Source organism: Solanum lycopersicum, chromosome 7, assembly GCF_036512215.1.
Source record: "Solanum lycopersicum chromosome 7, SLM_r2.1".
Classification (NCBI taxonomy): domain Eukaryota; kingdom Viridiplantae; phylum Streptophyta; class Magnoliopsida; order Solanales; family Solanaceae; genus Solanum; species Solanum lycopersicum.
The window spans coordinates 69466545-69482997 of NC_090806.1; the positions used below are offsets into that span (position 1 = coordinate 69466545).

General features: G+C 35.0%; 3 protein-coding genes and 1 non-coding gene across 5 annotated transcripts in view; 1 reads left to right on the top strand and 3 right to left on the bottom strand.

Annotated features, from left to right (window-relative positions):
* LOC101262834 (glycerophosphodiester phosphodiesterase GDPDL4) overlaps positions 1-4228 on the top strand; it is a 7286-nt gene extending 3058 nt beyond the window's left edge. Inside the window, exons 4-9 of the mRNA XM_010325990.3 lie at positions 98-599; positions 716-754; positions 1266-1550; positions 2058-2197; positions 2863-3340; positions 3596-4228. Of these exons, the coding sequence (XP_010324292.1) occupies positions 98-599; positions 716-754; positions 1266-1550; positions 2058-2197; positions 2863-3340; positions 3596-3894 (1743 nt within the window). The 3' untranslated portion in view covers positions 3895-4228. The remainder of the gene's footprint in view (positions 1-97; positions 600-715; positions 755-1265; positions 1551-2057; positions 2198-2862; positions 3341-3595) is intronic.
* A 185-nt stretch (positions 4229-4413) lies between these two features.
* Positions 4414-5884, bottom strand: LOC104648549 (uncharacterized). The gene is made up of 2 exons (XR_002028211.3): positions 5486-5884; positions 4414-4838 (listed from the first exon to the last, which is right to left on the bottom strand). It is a non-coding gene; the product is annotated as an uncharacterized protein (transcript).
* Positions 5885-8721: 2837 nt separating this feature from the next.
* On the bottom strand, positions 8722-12124 carry LOC101252703 (putative MO25-like protein At5g47540). 2 transcript variants are annotated; one of them, XM_010325989.4, is made up of 11 exons: positions 11586-12124; positions 11145-11306; positions 10945-11063; positions 10766-10840; positions 10407-10500; positions 10213-10272; positions 10027-10095; positions 9753-9851; positions 9460-9504; positions 9261-9363; positions 8722-9182 (listed from the first exon to the last, which is right to left on the bottom strand). In XM_010325989.4, the coding sequence occupies exons 1-11, from the start codon at positions 11823-11825 to the stop codon at positions 8995-8997; spliced, it is 1254 nt and encodes a 417-aa protein (XP_010324291.1). In that variant the 5' UTR covers positions 11826-12124; the 3' UTR covers positions 8722-8994. The 2 variants fall into 2 exon arrangements, with proteins under 2 accessions (XP_010324291.1, XP_004244049.1); XM_004244001.5 differs by having other exon boundaries at positions 8722-9164; positions 11586-12120.
* Positions 12125-12735: 611 nt separating this feature from the next.
* Positions 12736-16453, bottom strand: LOC101253606 (beta-(1,2)-xylosyltransferase). Its single transcript, NM_001324461.1, has 3 exons — positions 15731-16453; positions 14476-14625; positions 12736-13939 (listed from the first exon to the last, which is right to left on the bottom strand). Exons 1-3 carry the CDS (start codon positions 16430-16432, stop codon positions 13217-13219), a joined length of 1575 nt encoding a protein of 524 aa, NP_001311390.1. The 5' UTR covers positions 16433-16453; the 3' UTR covers positions 12736-13216.

A 16453-nucleotide genomic window follows, 5' to 3' on the forward strand; every position in this document is an offset into this window, starting at 1 on the left:
TTATCATACCATGCGTTGCTGCATTTGATGTGTGGTATGTTAAGTTTGTGTAGGCCTAACAATTATTTAACTCATTCTTCTGTAAATACATTTCCAGCATGATTCCTTCTACAGCCAGCACAATCTGAGTATGAGAAGCTTTGTTGTTTCCCTATCTAGAAGTGTTATTGCCAACTATATTTCATCACCTGAGGTGAATTTCCTGCGAAGTATCGCATCGCGATTGAATCCACGAGTGACAAAGCGCGTTTTCCGGTTTCTCAACGAAGATGATATTGAGCCATCAACAAGTCAAACATATGGTTCTCTAGTGAAGAATCTCACATTTGTTAAAACCTTTGCCGCTGGGATTCTTGTTCCCAAACACTATATCTGGCCAACGGACAGCAGCTTGTACTTGCAGCCACATACATCGGTTGTTTCGGACGCTCATAAGGAAGGACTTGAGATTTATGCAGCCGACTTTGTTAATGATGTACCATTTGCTTATAATTATAGCTATGATCCTGTAGCTGAGTATTTATCCTTTATAGACAACGGTGAGTTCTCGGTGGACGGAGTGTTATCTGACTTCCCAATGTCTCCATCTGCGTCAGTAGGTAAGTGACAGTCTATTTTGATTCTGTATTGAGAGTGTGCTAGTATAAGCTTTGTTTACTGCTCTCATAGTTTCTCTTAATCTTTCTATGGTACTTATCCATTTCTAATCTCGCAGATTGCTTCTCGCATTTGGGTGCGAATGATAAGCCTCAAGGTATGCTGTTGATATACACACTTTTCCAGAATAATTTATGTTGTTTAATATGTTTAGACATTTTCATTGAAATCTTGACAATGCAAGTTATCTTGCAAAGCTTTCAAATTCTCACACTTGTTTAAAATGAATTGAACATGGAGTCAACTAATTTTCATAAAATTGAAACCTTGAATTTGATTTACGTAACTTTCTAAGTAAATGAGCTTTACCCTGTCCCTTGTTCACATGCGACATTCCATGTTAAACTATGTGTTATTTATACGGACATAAATTATGTATTGTTTTACTGCAGTACAATGCGGAAATATATTACAATTAGCAATACCTAGATGTCAGTAACTAATGATGATATACCTTATAGTAGGCGTCCCCTGCACAAAAATCTCTGTTATCGTTCAGCATATAACAGTTCACTCTAAGATATCCATGCATAACTAGTTCACCAAATGATGGCATACTGATTATCGATGTTCACTCTCTTGTTCTCTCTTCCTCCTTTGGCCTGCAGTAACTCTTCAGATTATCGCACCTCAAGGAGCAAGTGGTGACTATCCTGGTTGTACAGATTTAGCATATACAAAAGCTGCTTCCGATGGTGCAGATATTATTGGCTGTCCTGTCCAAATGACAAAAGATGGAATACCCTTCTGCCTTAGTTCGATAAATCTGATAGACACGACGACTGCGGCCCAATCGCCATTCAGCGACATCGCTACCACTGCTCCAGAGCTTCAGATAACAGATGGAATACTCACCATCAACCTAAACTGGAGCGATATTCAAACGCTGAAACGTAAGTTGAATTATCTGTATTGTGTTTTTTTATCTTCTTCATATCTGGGACTTCTGTACTGTGATGCATTTATCTTTGCACATATAACAAATTCAGGGATTAATTTAAGTTTTTAGCTATTTATCTTTTAGCTTGTTAATTTTTTTGAAATGCAGATATAAGCTCTTAAAGAGGAGCAATGTTCTAGGAATTCATCATCCCAGTTCTCCTTCCTCATTAAGAATGTTTTTGAAATGTGTGAAATAATTTCGAAAACTGGAATTTTATTTGGCTTAATAATAGCCTCTTTTTTCCACTTTGACATGCTTTTGTGGCATACACTTTCCGCAAGCTCTTTTAAGACATGTTCTCGAATTTTCTAGAGACCTTCATTTCTTGTATGGACATTTCTGCAATGCTTACTTTTCTTCTAATTATTTGTCATTGCAAGATTATGCACTACTTCAATTGAAATTTCGGAATACTATTGTTTCAAAATGCATTTAAACATGCTCTAATGTCTTGCAGCGGTAATATCAACCCGGTATTCAGACTTTAGATTGTCACGGAATCCAAAGGCCAGAAATGTTGGAAAGTTTATGTCGTTAGCAGACTTCTTGACATTTTCCAAAACTGCTAATGTTTCTGGTATAATGATCAGCATAGAGGTGAGTTTCTTCAGGGACTACTGACCTTATTTATACCTATATTCTTATGCATCAATATAGTGTAAGCTCATTTCCGAATCCTAAATGCTTATAAGTTATATACTCACTCCTTATCACTCCTCATTCTAAGTGCAAATTTCATAGCTTCTTATGCTATTTCATAGGTGATTGAATGTGGGAAGCATGCCAAACTTTCCCTTGAAAGAATTTGGAACCAGAAAATGCTTTTGGAAAATGGTCTGTATATTTTCAAAAGGAAAGGATTCACTTTATGACTAGTATTTTAAAGGTTTAATCGTCTGCAAGTATATAAAGGATCTCAATATCTCCAATTTTCTGAAATATTCTCTACAAGTTACAACTAAGCAATTTTAACTGCTTTCCAAGTACAATAATGACTTCCTTTTTAGTAGTAGAATCATAATAATTCTATTTCCATTACTGAAATGAAGAATTACCCACTCAATGTTGAAAGGAATAAAGGATTATAAGCAAAACAATAAGAACTTTGACATCACAAAAAAAGAGAGGAAAGAACAGTCAAAGTAGCGACATTTTTTTTAAATGCTTACACGGGAAAAATCCTGATTTTAATGGATATCTTTGCACACTGGAGGTTTTACCTCCTTCCTCAATATTTGACACAATATTCTGGCTTCATGCAGAATGCTGCATACCTGGCAAAGCAGGGATTAGGTGTAACTGATGCGGTTTTGGATGCCCTAAGCACAGCTGGTTACAATAATCAGACAGCTAGGAAAGTTATGATCCAATCAAATGACAGTTCTGTTCTGGAAGAATTCAAGAAGAGTAGTTATGAACTTGTTTATTTGGTTGACGATAATATCAGTGATATTAAGAACTCAACTATATTGGAGATCAAGACCTTTGCAAAATCTGTTGTCATAACCAAGAAATCAGTCTTCCCCAGTGAAGACGCTTTTATCATTGGTCAAACGAATATTGTGCAGAAGCTGCAGTCAGCAAATCTCCCGGTATATGTACGACTATTTAATAACGAGTTTATATCTCAAGCATGGGACTTCTTCTCAGATTCGTCTACTGAGATAAACAACTATGTTCTTGGAGCTGGTGTTGATGGTCTTGTTACAGAATACCCTGGGACAGCGGCTAGATACCGAAGTAAGTTATTATATACCTTTGTTGTCTCTCATACCGTGTTCCAATCTTCCCCCTTTCCCCTTTCTTTCTCTTTTAGTTTCTCGATCTATCATCCTCAAACATCAGTATAAATGAATCTCCGGTGTAATCTGCTAGATTTGTGTATATTTTACCAGAGCATTTGCTTGGTCATATCCATTAAGTTGTTCGTGCGAAATGCAACATTAGTACTATATATCCTCAATTTGACACATTCCAATTGTTGGGAATGTACAGGGAACCGTTGTTTAGCATACAAAAACTTGCCACCATATATGAGCCCTGTTCAACCTGGGAGTCTCCTGGGACTCATGACTGTTCAGTCTATGCCACCAGTCGAACCTCCCAGCCCCGTGCTCGATGTAAGTGATGTGACTGAGCCACCACTTCCACCTGTTGCAAAGATAAACCCAAGTAACGACGATGGTTCTACAGCTAGAGCTCCCACTACTCCTCCAAATGGCCAATCCTCAGTTGTTGCTAGCATTCTCATGAGCTCAGTTGCAGTTCTTCTAGCAATTTTCATGGTATATTGATGACCATTTCTACTTTGGTGCCACCATTTTGTACAATTTGTTTTGCCATCTTACTGATCAAACCTCCCTCTGGTGATTATGGAGTCGCACATGATGGCGGCGGTAGTCAGCTCATTTAACACATGATTGTTTCCTTGTATTTGCGATGTATCAAAATTTTCAGCTCTTGTTTATTCTTTACATTCTTCCTCGTTTCTATTTTTCATTCCTTCCCTCCCCTTTTTTTTTCCATTTTGGGTCAGATTGAGTGGGTGTCTGGGGTTTATTGCCTATTTATTTGTAAGAATTCTGTTTTGGATATAAGCAATGATCAATTTAGTTAGTATTTTTCATACACAGCCTTTTTATATTCTATTCATGTAATATAAAATTGCAAATAAATGTTGCAGACCTAATGACTATAATGGTCTCAATTTTGCCAGCAAATCCTCATTAAGGTTTTGCATCAGATGGTTATTCTGTGTTACAACTTCAATGACAGAAATTTGCAAGCTGAAACATGAACAGTCAAATGCAACGTTAGTAAATTCATGGTACATTTACTTGATATAAAAAATGTGCATAGCTTACGCATCCACATTTTCTTTAATCAAAGGATGCACCATAGACATACACCTTAGCCTCCAAGGCACGTAATACAAATGGTTTTAGGTATAGCACAGTTCATTTGCATCAAATACAGAGTCTACACAGCGATACATCTTTCATTTTCCATATAGAACAAAAGAGTAAAGTTAGCACAAAGTTCACTGAGTACCACAAACAGGGTTTGGTGTATTAGTCATATTCGATCCTGCTCTTGCTTCACTGAAGACAACAATGTGCTCTTTGTCTGTAACACCCAAATTAGCAATGCCAATCCTTAGCTTCTGCTATCTACCATTACTGCAAATGCCATAGAAAGAACCAAAGACCATCACGATCTCTAACAACTGTACCACCTCCTGCAACCATCCACATTTGTTAACTTAAATATATTGCTGGTCATCGATACACCTTAATAAGTAGAGGTATGTGGTGACGTACATACACTCCACCAGCAGATCACAAAACAACAATGCTAGCTAGCTATATCTTTGTTGCCATACGCTAAGCTGTTGACAAAGTTAAACGAGACGACACTGCATATATCAAGATTTTCTGACAAAAATGCAACGTTGCAGGGCTGAATGGTAGCAAAAATGGAAGTGTGGGGAGTTTGTGTTGAAGGGATTTTCTTTTTTGCGCCATTGGAATCACATCACACTAGACCACATAATTCTATCTATCTGACAGCCTACATTACAAACAACACGAGAAGTTCTTCATGATCTTAAGCTCATTCGTAAAAATCAAGCTTATTGTATCACATAGTTAATCATACGCTTTCCAAATTTATTCTTCATCGCGTAATGTGTAGGAGTACTACAGAACAGCTGAGGATCATCAATGAAGCACATACCAAAAAGTTAGTTGCTTAGTTTGGTTTAAATCATTTCTTTCCGTTAACTTCATGAACACAATATCACTACAAATAATCCAATGAAATCGTAGCTAAAATTAAACCAAAAAAACAAAGTATGAGCAATTCGGAAATGCTATTGCTAATTACCATGAATTATTTGCCATATTTCTTTCTCAATCGATCCTTGACAAAGTCATTCCGAGCTTTAGTTCGAGCTTGTTGAGGAGCAATATTGATATAAGAATGATGTACACCAAAAGCAAACAGAACAGAACCACCAAAAAAACACGCCAATGTAGCAGCAAACTTTGAAGGAGATGACGGGTAGCACAAAACCATTTCGATTTTGGGGATCTTAACAACAATTTACACAAAAATCTTCAAAATCATAGAAATAACAGAAATCCAGAATTCAAAGTTTGAGCAAAAATTTCCGATTTTGTGAATTGAAAACAAAATGTATGAAGATCTGGAAGAAATGACGATTCTTCTACTGTGTTCATACACGGGTTTTTCATTGGGCTCTTTCATTAGGCCCATCAATCTGGATCATAGTGACATAATCCAACCCATAAAAGCCCGGAGAGATGGCCGGGGCGGGGCTGGTTGAAGTGAGTTTTTTAAAGTATAAATTTAAGGAATCTCATAGTGTAATACAATAATTACATTCTGTCCCGACAAATTTAGTATTTACTAATAATTCCTTAAAATTGTTGTGGCGTGATACATTAGTATGTTGTGATACATGGTAAATGATACACAGTAACTTAAAACTGTTAAGATTAAAAGGAGAAAAAAATGGAACATTTAAATTTGTTATTTAAATCAGCTTAAATTATGGTAACAATTCATTAATAAGCATTAATTCAGCACGTAATTTTTTATTTTTTTTTATACAAAGAATTGAATTTGATATTTGTATGAAAAACTTGCCAACAAATAACCAACCAATAATCTTTTGCACGGTTTTTGGTATATATCAAAAAGTCAATATTACATCTCTGTATTATGAAAAAATGTGTTGCCGTTTTGTGCCCCTGTACAACTCTGACATTGGTCAATGTGGCATAAATCTCACTTCAGTACCAAAAACAGCATACACAGAATGCTCGGAGTACCGACCAAAAGAAATCAGTTGCAGCAGGCAGCAACAATTGCATTCTTCACTTTTGCTCATTTCTGTCTCTGAGGTGGCATGAACATTATGTCCAGACCTCCTTCGTTTACACTCAAATCACCACTTATTGCTCAATGAACTGCTAAGCCCCTAAGATGGAGCTTATTGGAGAACCAAGAATCAACCCCTTTACAAGCTACAAAAACCTGTCTCATTGTATCTTAAAGAGGGTCTTCAGTTTCATGACAAGTCTCCAATCCTCAACTGAGAGGTCTTTCCGGAAATTGGATAACAATTTCAAATTTTAAAAATTCAAGATTATATCATCTAGTTTAAAGACATTTTTATGAATATCCAGTTATTAAACTTGTTGACTGATACATGATAACAATTTTTAAAAACTCGTGATACATAGAAAATAATATGATACACATCAAATTCATGTATCAATGCATCGTCTAAACACAATAACACACAGAGTCGATATGTATTAGCAAACACACTTGATGGCGCAGTTATTAAACTTATTGACTAATACATGATAACAATTTTCAAAAACTCTTGATACATAGGAAATCATATGATACACATCTAATTCATATATCAATGCATCGACTAACACACTGAGTACTTATCTATTAAACTTATTGTCTGATACATGATAACAATTTTCAAAAATTCATGATACATATGGGATTCCTTTAATAAAATTTTTACTAATTTCAACAACAATGGTTGCTGCTTCTTTTCTCTTTTTTTGGTGTATTTTGTCAACCTTTGATATAGAGGATTCGCCAAAATCTTTGTTTGAATCCTTCCGAACATTCATAGGATCATGCAAATACTTTTTTCTATTTTCTTTCCAATTTTCATCGTCCAAATCATTAATCTTTCTATTAGTAAAAAGATCCATTAATATGATGTAATAGGATAATGAACAAAAAAAAAAAAAGAAAGGATGATGGAATAAGAAGAAAAAGAAGACCTAGAGACGGCTTATGTAATATAGCAATGAACAAGAAGAAAAAAAAGAAAATAAGAACAGATGATGGATTAAGAAGAAGAAGAACTATAGACGGATGATGGAGTAAGAAGAAGAAGAACCAGAGAATAATGGTTCTATTTTCAGAAATTTCAAATTTTTTGAATTTTGAAGTTCAAAATTTCATATTAAATGTTGTGAAACGTTTTAAATTAAAATTAATAATTCAAAATTCAAAAAGTGATTCAAAAGATTGAGTGTTTTAGTGGAGAAAAAATAGGCATGATATTGGGGAAGTGTGTGTTATAGGAGAGAGAAGGTTATGTATCTCTAAACTTTTACCAAAATTTAAAAAAAAGGGAATTATGTAATATTTTTTTAAAAAAAGGGAAAATTAAAGAATACTAAACTTATAGTTGTGTATTTAAGTTATTTTTCCTTTTTTTAAAAGGAAAAAGAACAAATATATCCTGAATTATCATAAATGGTACGTAAATACCTTCTGTCATATTTTTGAGATATTGGTGCCCCTACCGTCCAAAAATTAGAGTTTATATATCCTTCACTCTAATGAAAGACTAAATAGGGACACATGGTATAATTTTATCCATCAATTTGATGTCCGAATCGATGGATAAGATTATGACACATGTTTATTCGTTAGTATAAAGGGTACTTGTTCTCTAGTTTTTGGAACAGGGGCACCAATGTCCCAAAAGTATGATGAAGGGTATCTGCATATCATTTACGATAGTTCGGAGATATATTTGTCCTTTTTTCCTTTTTAAAAAACTAATGTGGGGTGGATAAGGTTGTGGATCTATGTTGTTTTATATGGGTTTAATCTCAATTTCAAATTTTTATATGTTATAAGAGTGATAGAACATTATTTATTAAGATAAATTTCTTTAAAGTTACAAAAATATTCAATATAGTAGTAAAAGAATTCAATAAAGACTAATACGATTCTACGTGGTTCTCAATTGACCTTTAAAAAATAAAATTTTAAGTTATTATCTATTAAATTAATACAACTTGATGAAAAAATTAATTTATCTTTTTAGGAATTTTATTTTAGTATTAAACTATCAAAAATATTGTTTGTAGGCTTACTCAAGAATCCCATATGAGTTCAAAATTGAATCTTTTAAAATACAAAACCTTTACAACGATCACTACACTTCAATCCCAAACAAGTTACTAGATCGATAATATGAATCTCAGGAATCTGCAAATGAGTGTACTATAAAGCATGTAAGTAAGTGCCCAACAAACTCAGGAACATGGCTGTAAGAAGTTATATATAACGTTGTTTAAGACAAAGAAAATTGACAAATATTCGATTTACACCATAAAAAACATGTTTCTTATCGATGCTCTTTCAAATAACCAGAGCAAAGATGACATACTCCACTGCAATTAGTAATTCTTTGATCATCAGACTCGAAAAGTTTTTAAAAAAACCGTTTATTTTAGTATAATTCATAAAACAATGACTCGTATACTAAAGCTTTTTCGATTCTCCAGAGCTTGTAGTTAGTCTTGTGTTTTGGGAAATTATGTAACTTGTCTCGAGAGAGGTGTCGTTGGTAACTTATACAGTTCTCCTGAAGCAGTAGGTGTACCGGGAAATTTATGCAGTTCCCCTGAGAAAAGAGGTCCTTTTGCTTCAAGTTCTGCAATTTCTTTCACAACTTGAGCTTTATCTGCTTCGAATTGTTCATCTTCTGCAAACAAACAATGTTCTGTATTTATATATACCATTCCCCATACGAAGATGATATCAACGTTTCTATTGGTTGATTGAAGCAAAGTTTTAGTACCTTTATCGATCCTGAAACTTGCAAAGAAACGTAGAAGCTTGCTTCTATTGGCCACGATTATGTTGACAATGTCAGTAGGCTTGTTTCTATTGGCAACGAAAAGCTGTCAACAGAACAAAAGAACAAGCAGAGAGAAGTGAAGAGGAGTCGCCATACATGAACACCAGATAATTAGTAATTGAATGTTATGAAGGATTACCTTAAACACATGAAATGCATCTAGTTGAATGTTCTTGCTAGCCTCCTGAAACATGAAAAGATCGAGAAGGAAATGTAGCAGCAAGCTTGAAGTCGTATAATAATGTGTCAAGTAAACATAGAGAAAATGGACACGAAAGAATCAAATGACGAGAGATAAACTCATGAATCAAATTATGGAAAGAAGTTATTCCATCATTGTCTTTATTACTCGGAGAATTTGTATGATGTTGCAAAATGCTCCGAGGGGAAAAGAAGTCCTAACTTATGGTGTACATTGGTAGAATGACATACCCTCAAAAGATTCATCAAAATCCTTAGATTATCCTTCGAGCTGACATAGCGTGTCATCACAGCAGAATTTGAGCGATCAAGTAAAATATCTCCCAAAAGCTGTAAAATAGATAAGAGGTCGGATAAAACTTATTTATAAGCATGAAAAATACTTTTATCGTGATGAAATAAAGCAGAGAAATTACTTAAATGTATACAAAGTAAAAGAAAATCAATGAAGCCCGCGGAACCAACACCAAATCAAACTGAGATGAGAATTTGACATCTAGTTTACCTTGATAGCTTGTCTTCTGGTAATATAGTTTGCTGATTCCAAAAGTTTTGCGTTAAATTCAACGAAGAACTATAACCAAAAAAAAAGTTGGAGATCATGTTACACTGGTACGTCGTAGGATGAAGTTGGTGCGATTGAACTAGCATAAGAAAATCTTACAAATGGCTAATGAGGATCACAACATACCCAATCATAATTTTCAGAGAGAAATTCAGCAACTGTGGATTTATGCCTGGTCATAAGCTCCTGCAATAAGTTGCAAAACGGAAAAGAAGATTCGAAGTTAGAGTAACAGTATGACGAATATTATGTGGCGAGTGGTAATAGTGCATAGTTAACAGATCAAGAAATCATGTCATCACAGATTTGTGATTATTAACCTTAAAGGTTGCTGTAGCATCTGCAGCAACATCAAATTCTGGGATTTGCATGTGATCGAAAAACTTTTTCATGTGCTCGGAGTTCAATACATATCTGCAAATATTTCGACAGATTATGGGAAAATTGCCCATAAACACTAACAAAACTAACAATATAAGATCAATCAGAGAATAATAATAACATACGTTGAACATAATAACAACACGAGAAGAAGTGATGGTTTAAACAAAAAGCAAAAAAGCATTGTTGTTCATCGGTGAAGTAAGAAGGAACCTAGGAGTCAATAATAACACAAAACAGACCATTGATCATCGCAACTTCCAATTAACATATTAACGGTGTTCACAGCGTTGCTTACCTTGCAACAACTTGATGGCGAATACACTCCCTCAACATTGTTCCGTAATGCAAAGCAAGACCTGGATCATCATATCTATAACAGAAACAGTGAGGACAAGGTCGTGCTTAAGTTGAAGATCACGAGGAACAGAGGGCATTCCGCCAACCAGGTAAGCAGAAAAATACAGATTAGCTTACCCGCATACCAAATGATCCATAAGGTCCGAGTTGGCTTCCAAATAATCAGATGCAATCAAACGTGAATTAACGGGTTGCCTTTGTAAATTGGCCACAATACGCGTGACATCTTTACGAGCCTAAGAAAAGAATGATCATTTTGGTAACAAGTTCGGGCAAACTAGAGTAATTCCACACGAATCAAATGTAAAAATACTCACCTCCAAGTTCAATTTAGGTAAACAAATGATGATGAGACGAAATGTATTCTCTCGAAAAAACTCCTGAGTCAATTGCGCGCATGCGTCAACAGCAGGTTCACATTCATTACTACCATACAACATTGCTTTCACCTCATGTAAAAGAGAATCCAGTTCTTCCATCTGCAAAACATTATGTATCATAAAATACAGAAAAAAATCCGAAATTTTTGAAATAGCATACACGTGAAATCTCATAGTCGGAATTAGAGTTATACATGTATTAGTTATTAATGCATTAATTATTCGATTCTCTATCCTACATAATATACATAGATTTCTCATTAACTTAAACGTTATGCGAGTTTCCAAATTGTCAACTATAACATCAAATCAAAATCAATACACGAATAACTTATTTCTTATTCAGCTACCCAAAAAAAATCAAAAAAAAAAAGTTACCTTGTCGAAATGACTGGGATCAACATTGTCATCGAGGGAATGAACAGCCTCAAGCAAAAATCTGACCCGACGAACAATTTCAGCGGGAGGCTTACGCTTAGCCTTCGATTTGAAGATGGATTTAACAGCAGTTGCACGAAACGCCTTAGTAAACAATTTCTTCAAATTATTTGGTTTCACTTGCCTGGACCCATTTATCCCATTTGCTAATCCCGCGATTTGAGTCGCCGGAATCGGCATTGTGAATCACAATTCACAATGTTAATAGTAGATTTGAAGGTATATAATACACTTTTTTGCAAATTGAGAGATACGAAATAGTGAAAAATGACAACCGCAATGCCATTTACAGAAAAAAACTAATAGCTAAAACATAACAAGTTTTTTTTGATAAAATTCTGAATCAGTATCAGAGGAGAATTTGGAATGATGTTATTTTTGTTACAATTGAAACCAAAAAAAAAAAAAAAAACTCACCACCCTCCTTCTCCTCCAATGATAATCTTTGCACTCTTTGCATATATTTGTTTTCTGCAACTTTTTTTTTTCTTTTTAACTTTTATCCTATTTTTTTCCCTCTTAGATTTAATAAATAAACCTTTTTTTTTTCAAAAAAAAAAATTAGTAAATACAGTTTTATTTTTTAGGTGGGTGAAATAAATGCTATCCGTTAATATTATTAGGAGCCTAAGAAAATTACGACTCGGATTTGATGCATTTTTTTTTTTTAAAAAAAACAATAAATATTTATCTGCGCCTATTTTTTAGCTCAACCATCTATTTTAATCATAATTAACTAAAATGCATATTAATCATTCTTAATTTTTGATAAATTATATACGAAAGACACATGTCTTGAATTGTTGATTTTTATTTTAACTGATAAATTATTTACCCATGATAGGATTTTTTATTGTTTGATCTATTTTCATTATAGAAAAAACATTTTGATTTATTTCATATTCTATGGACTGGATTTAAGTATATCATTTCAAGCACAACTAAAAAAATAGCTCGTGTAAAAAGTATCCCGCGTTACGAGAGATGCACACAACATCTGAAAAATAAGAAAATATGTGCTATAGGTAGAACCTGAAGAACACAAAGCGATGGATTTAAGAGAAATAAGATATAGAGAGAGAGCTAAAAATACGCGAAAATTTCTTGTTAAATGTCTCATTTCTTTTGTTTTGTTACAAGTTACAATCATACATCACTGAACAGTACACTGAGGTTCTTGTTAATCTGCTACTTCAACATGCTTGTTAATCTGTGTCTTCCCAGAACAAGAAGATAATAAATTGCAGAAAACAATTGACAACGAATTGTAATGAAGTTGTACACACCTATAATGTGATTTACAAATGTGTGTATCGCGAGTGACTTGTAATATTGCACCATAAAGAATATCTTGAATGAGCTCACCATAACGATCGTTCTGAGAGTTCATAACTGAGAGGGGCTAATAAATTAGTAACTGCCAGAACCTGTGAAGCTTGTGAACACCGGATTGAGGATCAAGAATGCAGCAAAACTATAGAACTGCAGATGAAACATATTTTACAAGATTTTCAGGCTCCAAATTCCAGTCTTGTAGAGAAAAGTTGAACTGTTCAAACTGTTGAGTAGATTTAGCAGCCAAGACTCCTCAAAATACTGTTGAGCTTGTCAATTACGACTGGTGGATCCGCATAAGATCCCTCCAAATCAATGGGATGGTACTCCAATCCTTTCCAATAAGCAATCAGAGAAAAATGGGGGCGCCTATATTCACTGCTTATGATTTCTAGTATAACAGCTTTTGGTGATGCAGAAACAATGTGCGTTAGACCTGCTCCATGAGCACCTACAATGACAGAAGCATCTTGGATTGCTCGAACTTGATCTTTCATGGACATGTGGGCAAATAATCCGTTAATCACATTTACTTTGCACTCTGTGTGGTTCAAGGACCAGCTCTTTATGGAATCAAATACTTCTTGTTCATTGCTAAGCCTAGACTGTACCTTTCCGCCATGACGTGGGTGAGCTAAATAATCCTCGCGTCTAACAAAGAGGACATTGTGGCCAGTGACTGTCCTTGGGATGTTCTGTCTATCCACAGGAAATCCAAAGGCTGCTCTGATCATCTCTCCAAACTCGGACAACCGTGCAGTTTTACTATCACTGGGATTTTGCCACAAATCATGGGCAGGAGCTCCAGTACAACCGATACTTTCTGAAAGCCCCTTAAACAGGGCAGTTTCATATCCCAACGGCGAGAGGATAGCATGGCGAAAACAAACCGGACCGCTAAAGTTTTTAGCATAAGTGAGGCTTGAAAACAGTGCTCTCCATGTTTCCTCCAATTGTGTCTGGATTTTTTTTTCCAAACAGGAGTAAAAGCAGTTAACATGAAGAAACTGAATTTGAAGATAAATGAAACATGCCAAAAAAAATCTTGGCCAAGTAATCATCAAGATTATAGTAATGGGGTGAAAGAGCTTTAAACACATGAAAGCGTAGGCTATGAACGTCAGTCCCATAAAAGTATGCACAGGAAGGAATTTTCAAGACGGGGATGTAAGGTAACAATAAATTGTCCAGAAATGAAATCATTGCTAATTTTTTTTTAGTAATAGAACTTCTTTTTACCATCAAAGGACCATTCAAATAAATAGTGACATGTAAATAGAAGTAAGAATGAGCCAATTGCAACAACTAGGTACTGCTGAGTAAATCGCTGTGTCAAATAGAAACAGAAACAAAGGGAAACTCGGGATTAAGTCAAACCAACTTGACACAAGAATCTCAAGTCCATTGGATTGCTAGAGAAAAATTACTGAGTCTACATTCATCCATGACACAGAACAATGCAGCACACCATAATCAACAATAATTTCAAACGTACCTCACAATGGCCATCTACAAAAACCAAATGTGGCCGACTGGGTAAGCCAGTAACTCTGGATGCCGCGTATGCACTATACCAATCAGTAATTGTATGAAAAAGATTTGCATACTCAAATCGGGTAATCAAAAGTGATGGCTCCTCAATCCACTGAAACAAAAATTGGAAAAATAACAGCAATGTAAGGCATCGATTACGGAAAGATGGCATTAACAAAAGACACAGCTTCCTTACATGGTTGCTTGAACACTGACATCTAGCATGGATAATTTTTTGATTAGCACATGAAGAACTGAAAAGATGTTCATCTCATAAATATTCCAATAATCAGCAATCTAAAATAGCAATAGAACACCACTTATCATCATTTTAGTTGATTCTCTTTCATTAGTGGATAAGGTAATGTAACCTAACAGTGCTACATCCTTCATGTATTCCTCTTGTTAGTGCACAACAAAACTTTGGACTTTGAATGATACCACAGCAAAGATCTAAAATTAACTGGTCATACTGGAACTTTGAGTAGCTAGTAACCAAGTGAAAGGTCCCTATCTAGCACGGATTTCCTCCTAGACATAAGTTACTCCTAACATAGAAGCCATGTTTGGCATACTGTCAGATCAAGTCGATAGTCCTCAAAATGCAACAACCAGTTGTCCAAGTAAGTTTCAAAAGGCATTTAATCGAATTGGTTATTAAGGTTTTCAGGACAAAGCTGACCAGCTCAGACAAATGCTACCATATTCCATTTGTAAAATGGAAATAAAGAGATGAAAGGAGATCAAAAGTCGTAGGATTCACCATAGATCACATACACTGACCATTTGCCAACTTAAGGTCGTTAACTACCAACAATAAATACTCTTCGAGGTCCATAAATTCGATAACTTTATGGATTCAGATACAGAACTACAATGAAAGCTCTGGATAAACTCTAAAATCTTAACAAAATATTTAGTAACAGATTCCAAAATCACCACTTTATCTATAACACAATCAAATGAAATGCAACCACAATCCAAAAGTTAATTAACTAATGTTATCCACCCTCTACTCCAGATTTCAAGGAATTATCTTAAATGACACATATAAAACAACATTTATAACACTGAGCTACTATTCTAAAGCAACAATTAGATAAATTAATCTTCATTAAATAGATCAAACAAAATCCATTACTGTATTCCATATCAACAAACATTCCCAAAGATCAAAACTTTAATATCAGATCAAACAAAGTTCCAAAAAATCAAACCTCAGAACAATGAAAATCATTGGCGTCAACTAATCGAATCGAGTCGATTAATTCCCTCATAGTGTGCTTTGAGACTGCACCTTCAGGTAAATATTTATTCAAGAAATTTTCATCAGCTAATTTTTTCCCAATTTTTGTTCTTTCATTAACCTCTATCTCAAAAGCTCCATTTTCAAAAATGGGTAACTCTTCTTCTTCTCCCCTTCCTATTACTTCTTCCAATTTCTCTCCTCCTTTAGACATCAAAATTTTCTCCGGATTCATTCTTATTACCCCTCCTTCACAAATCGAACTCTGCAATGTCTCACTGAAAAAACACCTAAACCACCCTCCTACTCCTCCTTCACCGAAATATCTGTTTTCACCGAATTTCCGGTGAATCTCCGGCGAGGCTTTGAGAAGATCGATTTTACGAGTAAACCCATTTCCAAAATAACCCTCACACGATCTCCAACCAACGTTGGGGTTCTGAGACCAAGGGAGGTAAGACGGCAAAATAGGCCATGGTTTGGATTGGGAAGCAACGGAGGAGTGCAAATTTGGATGGTTTTCCGATGAAGAAAAGCGGTTTCCGGTAGTAATATAGTGGTTTTTAGGGAAATTGTGGCGGAAATGATCTGGGTGTGAAGAGAAGTAGAGATAAAGAGTAATTGTGTTGAGAGCAAAGAGAGAAAGAAGAATTTTCAGCTTCTTCTTGTTCATCTTCTTCTTCCCCTCTCTCTC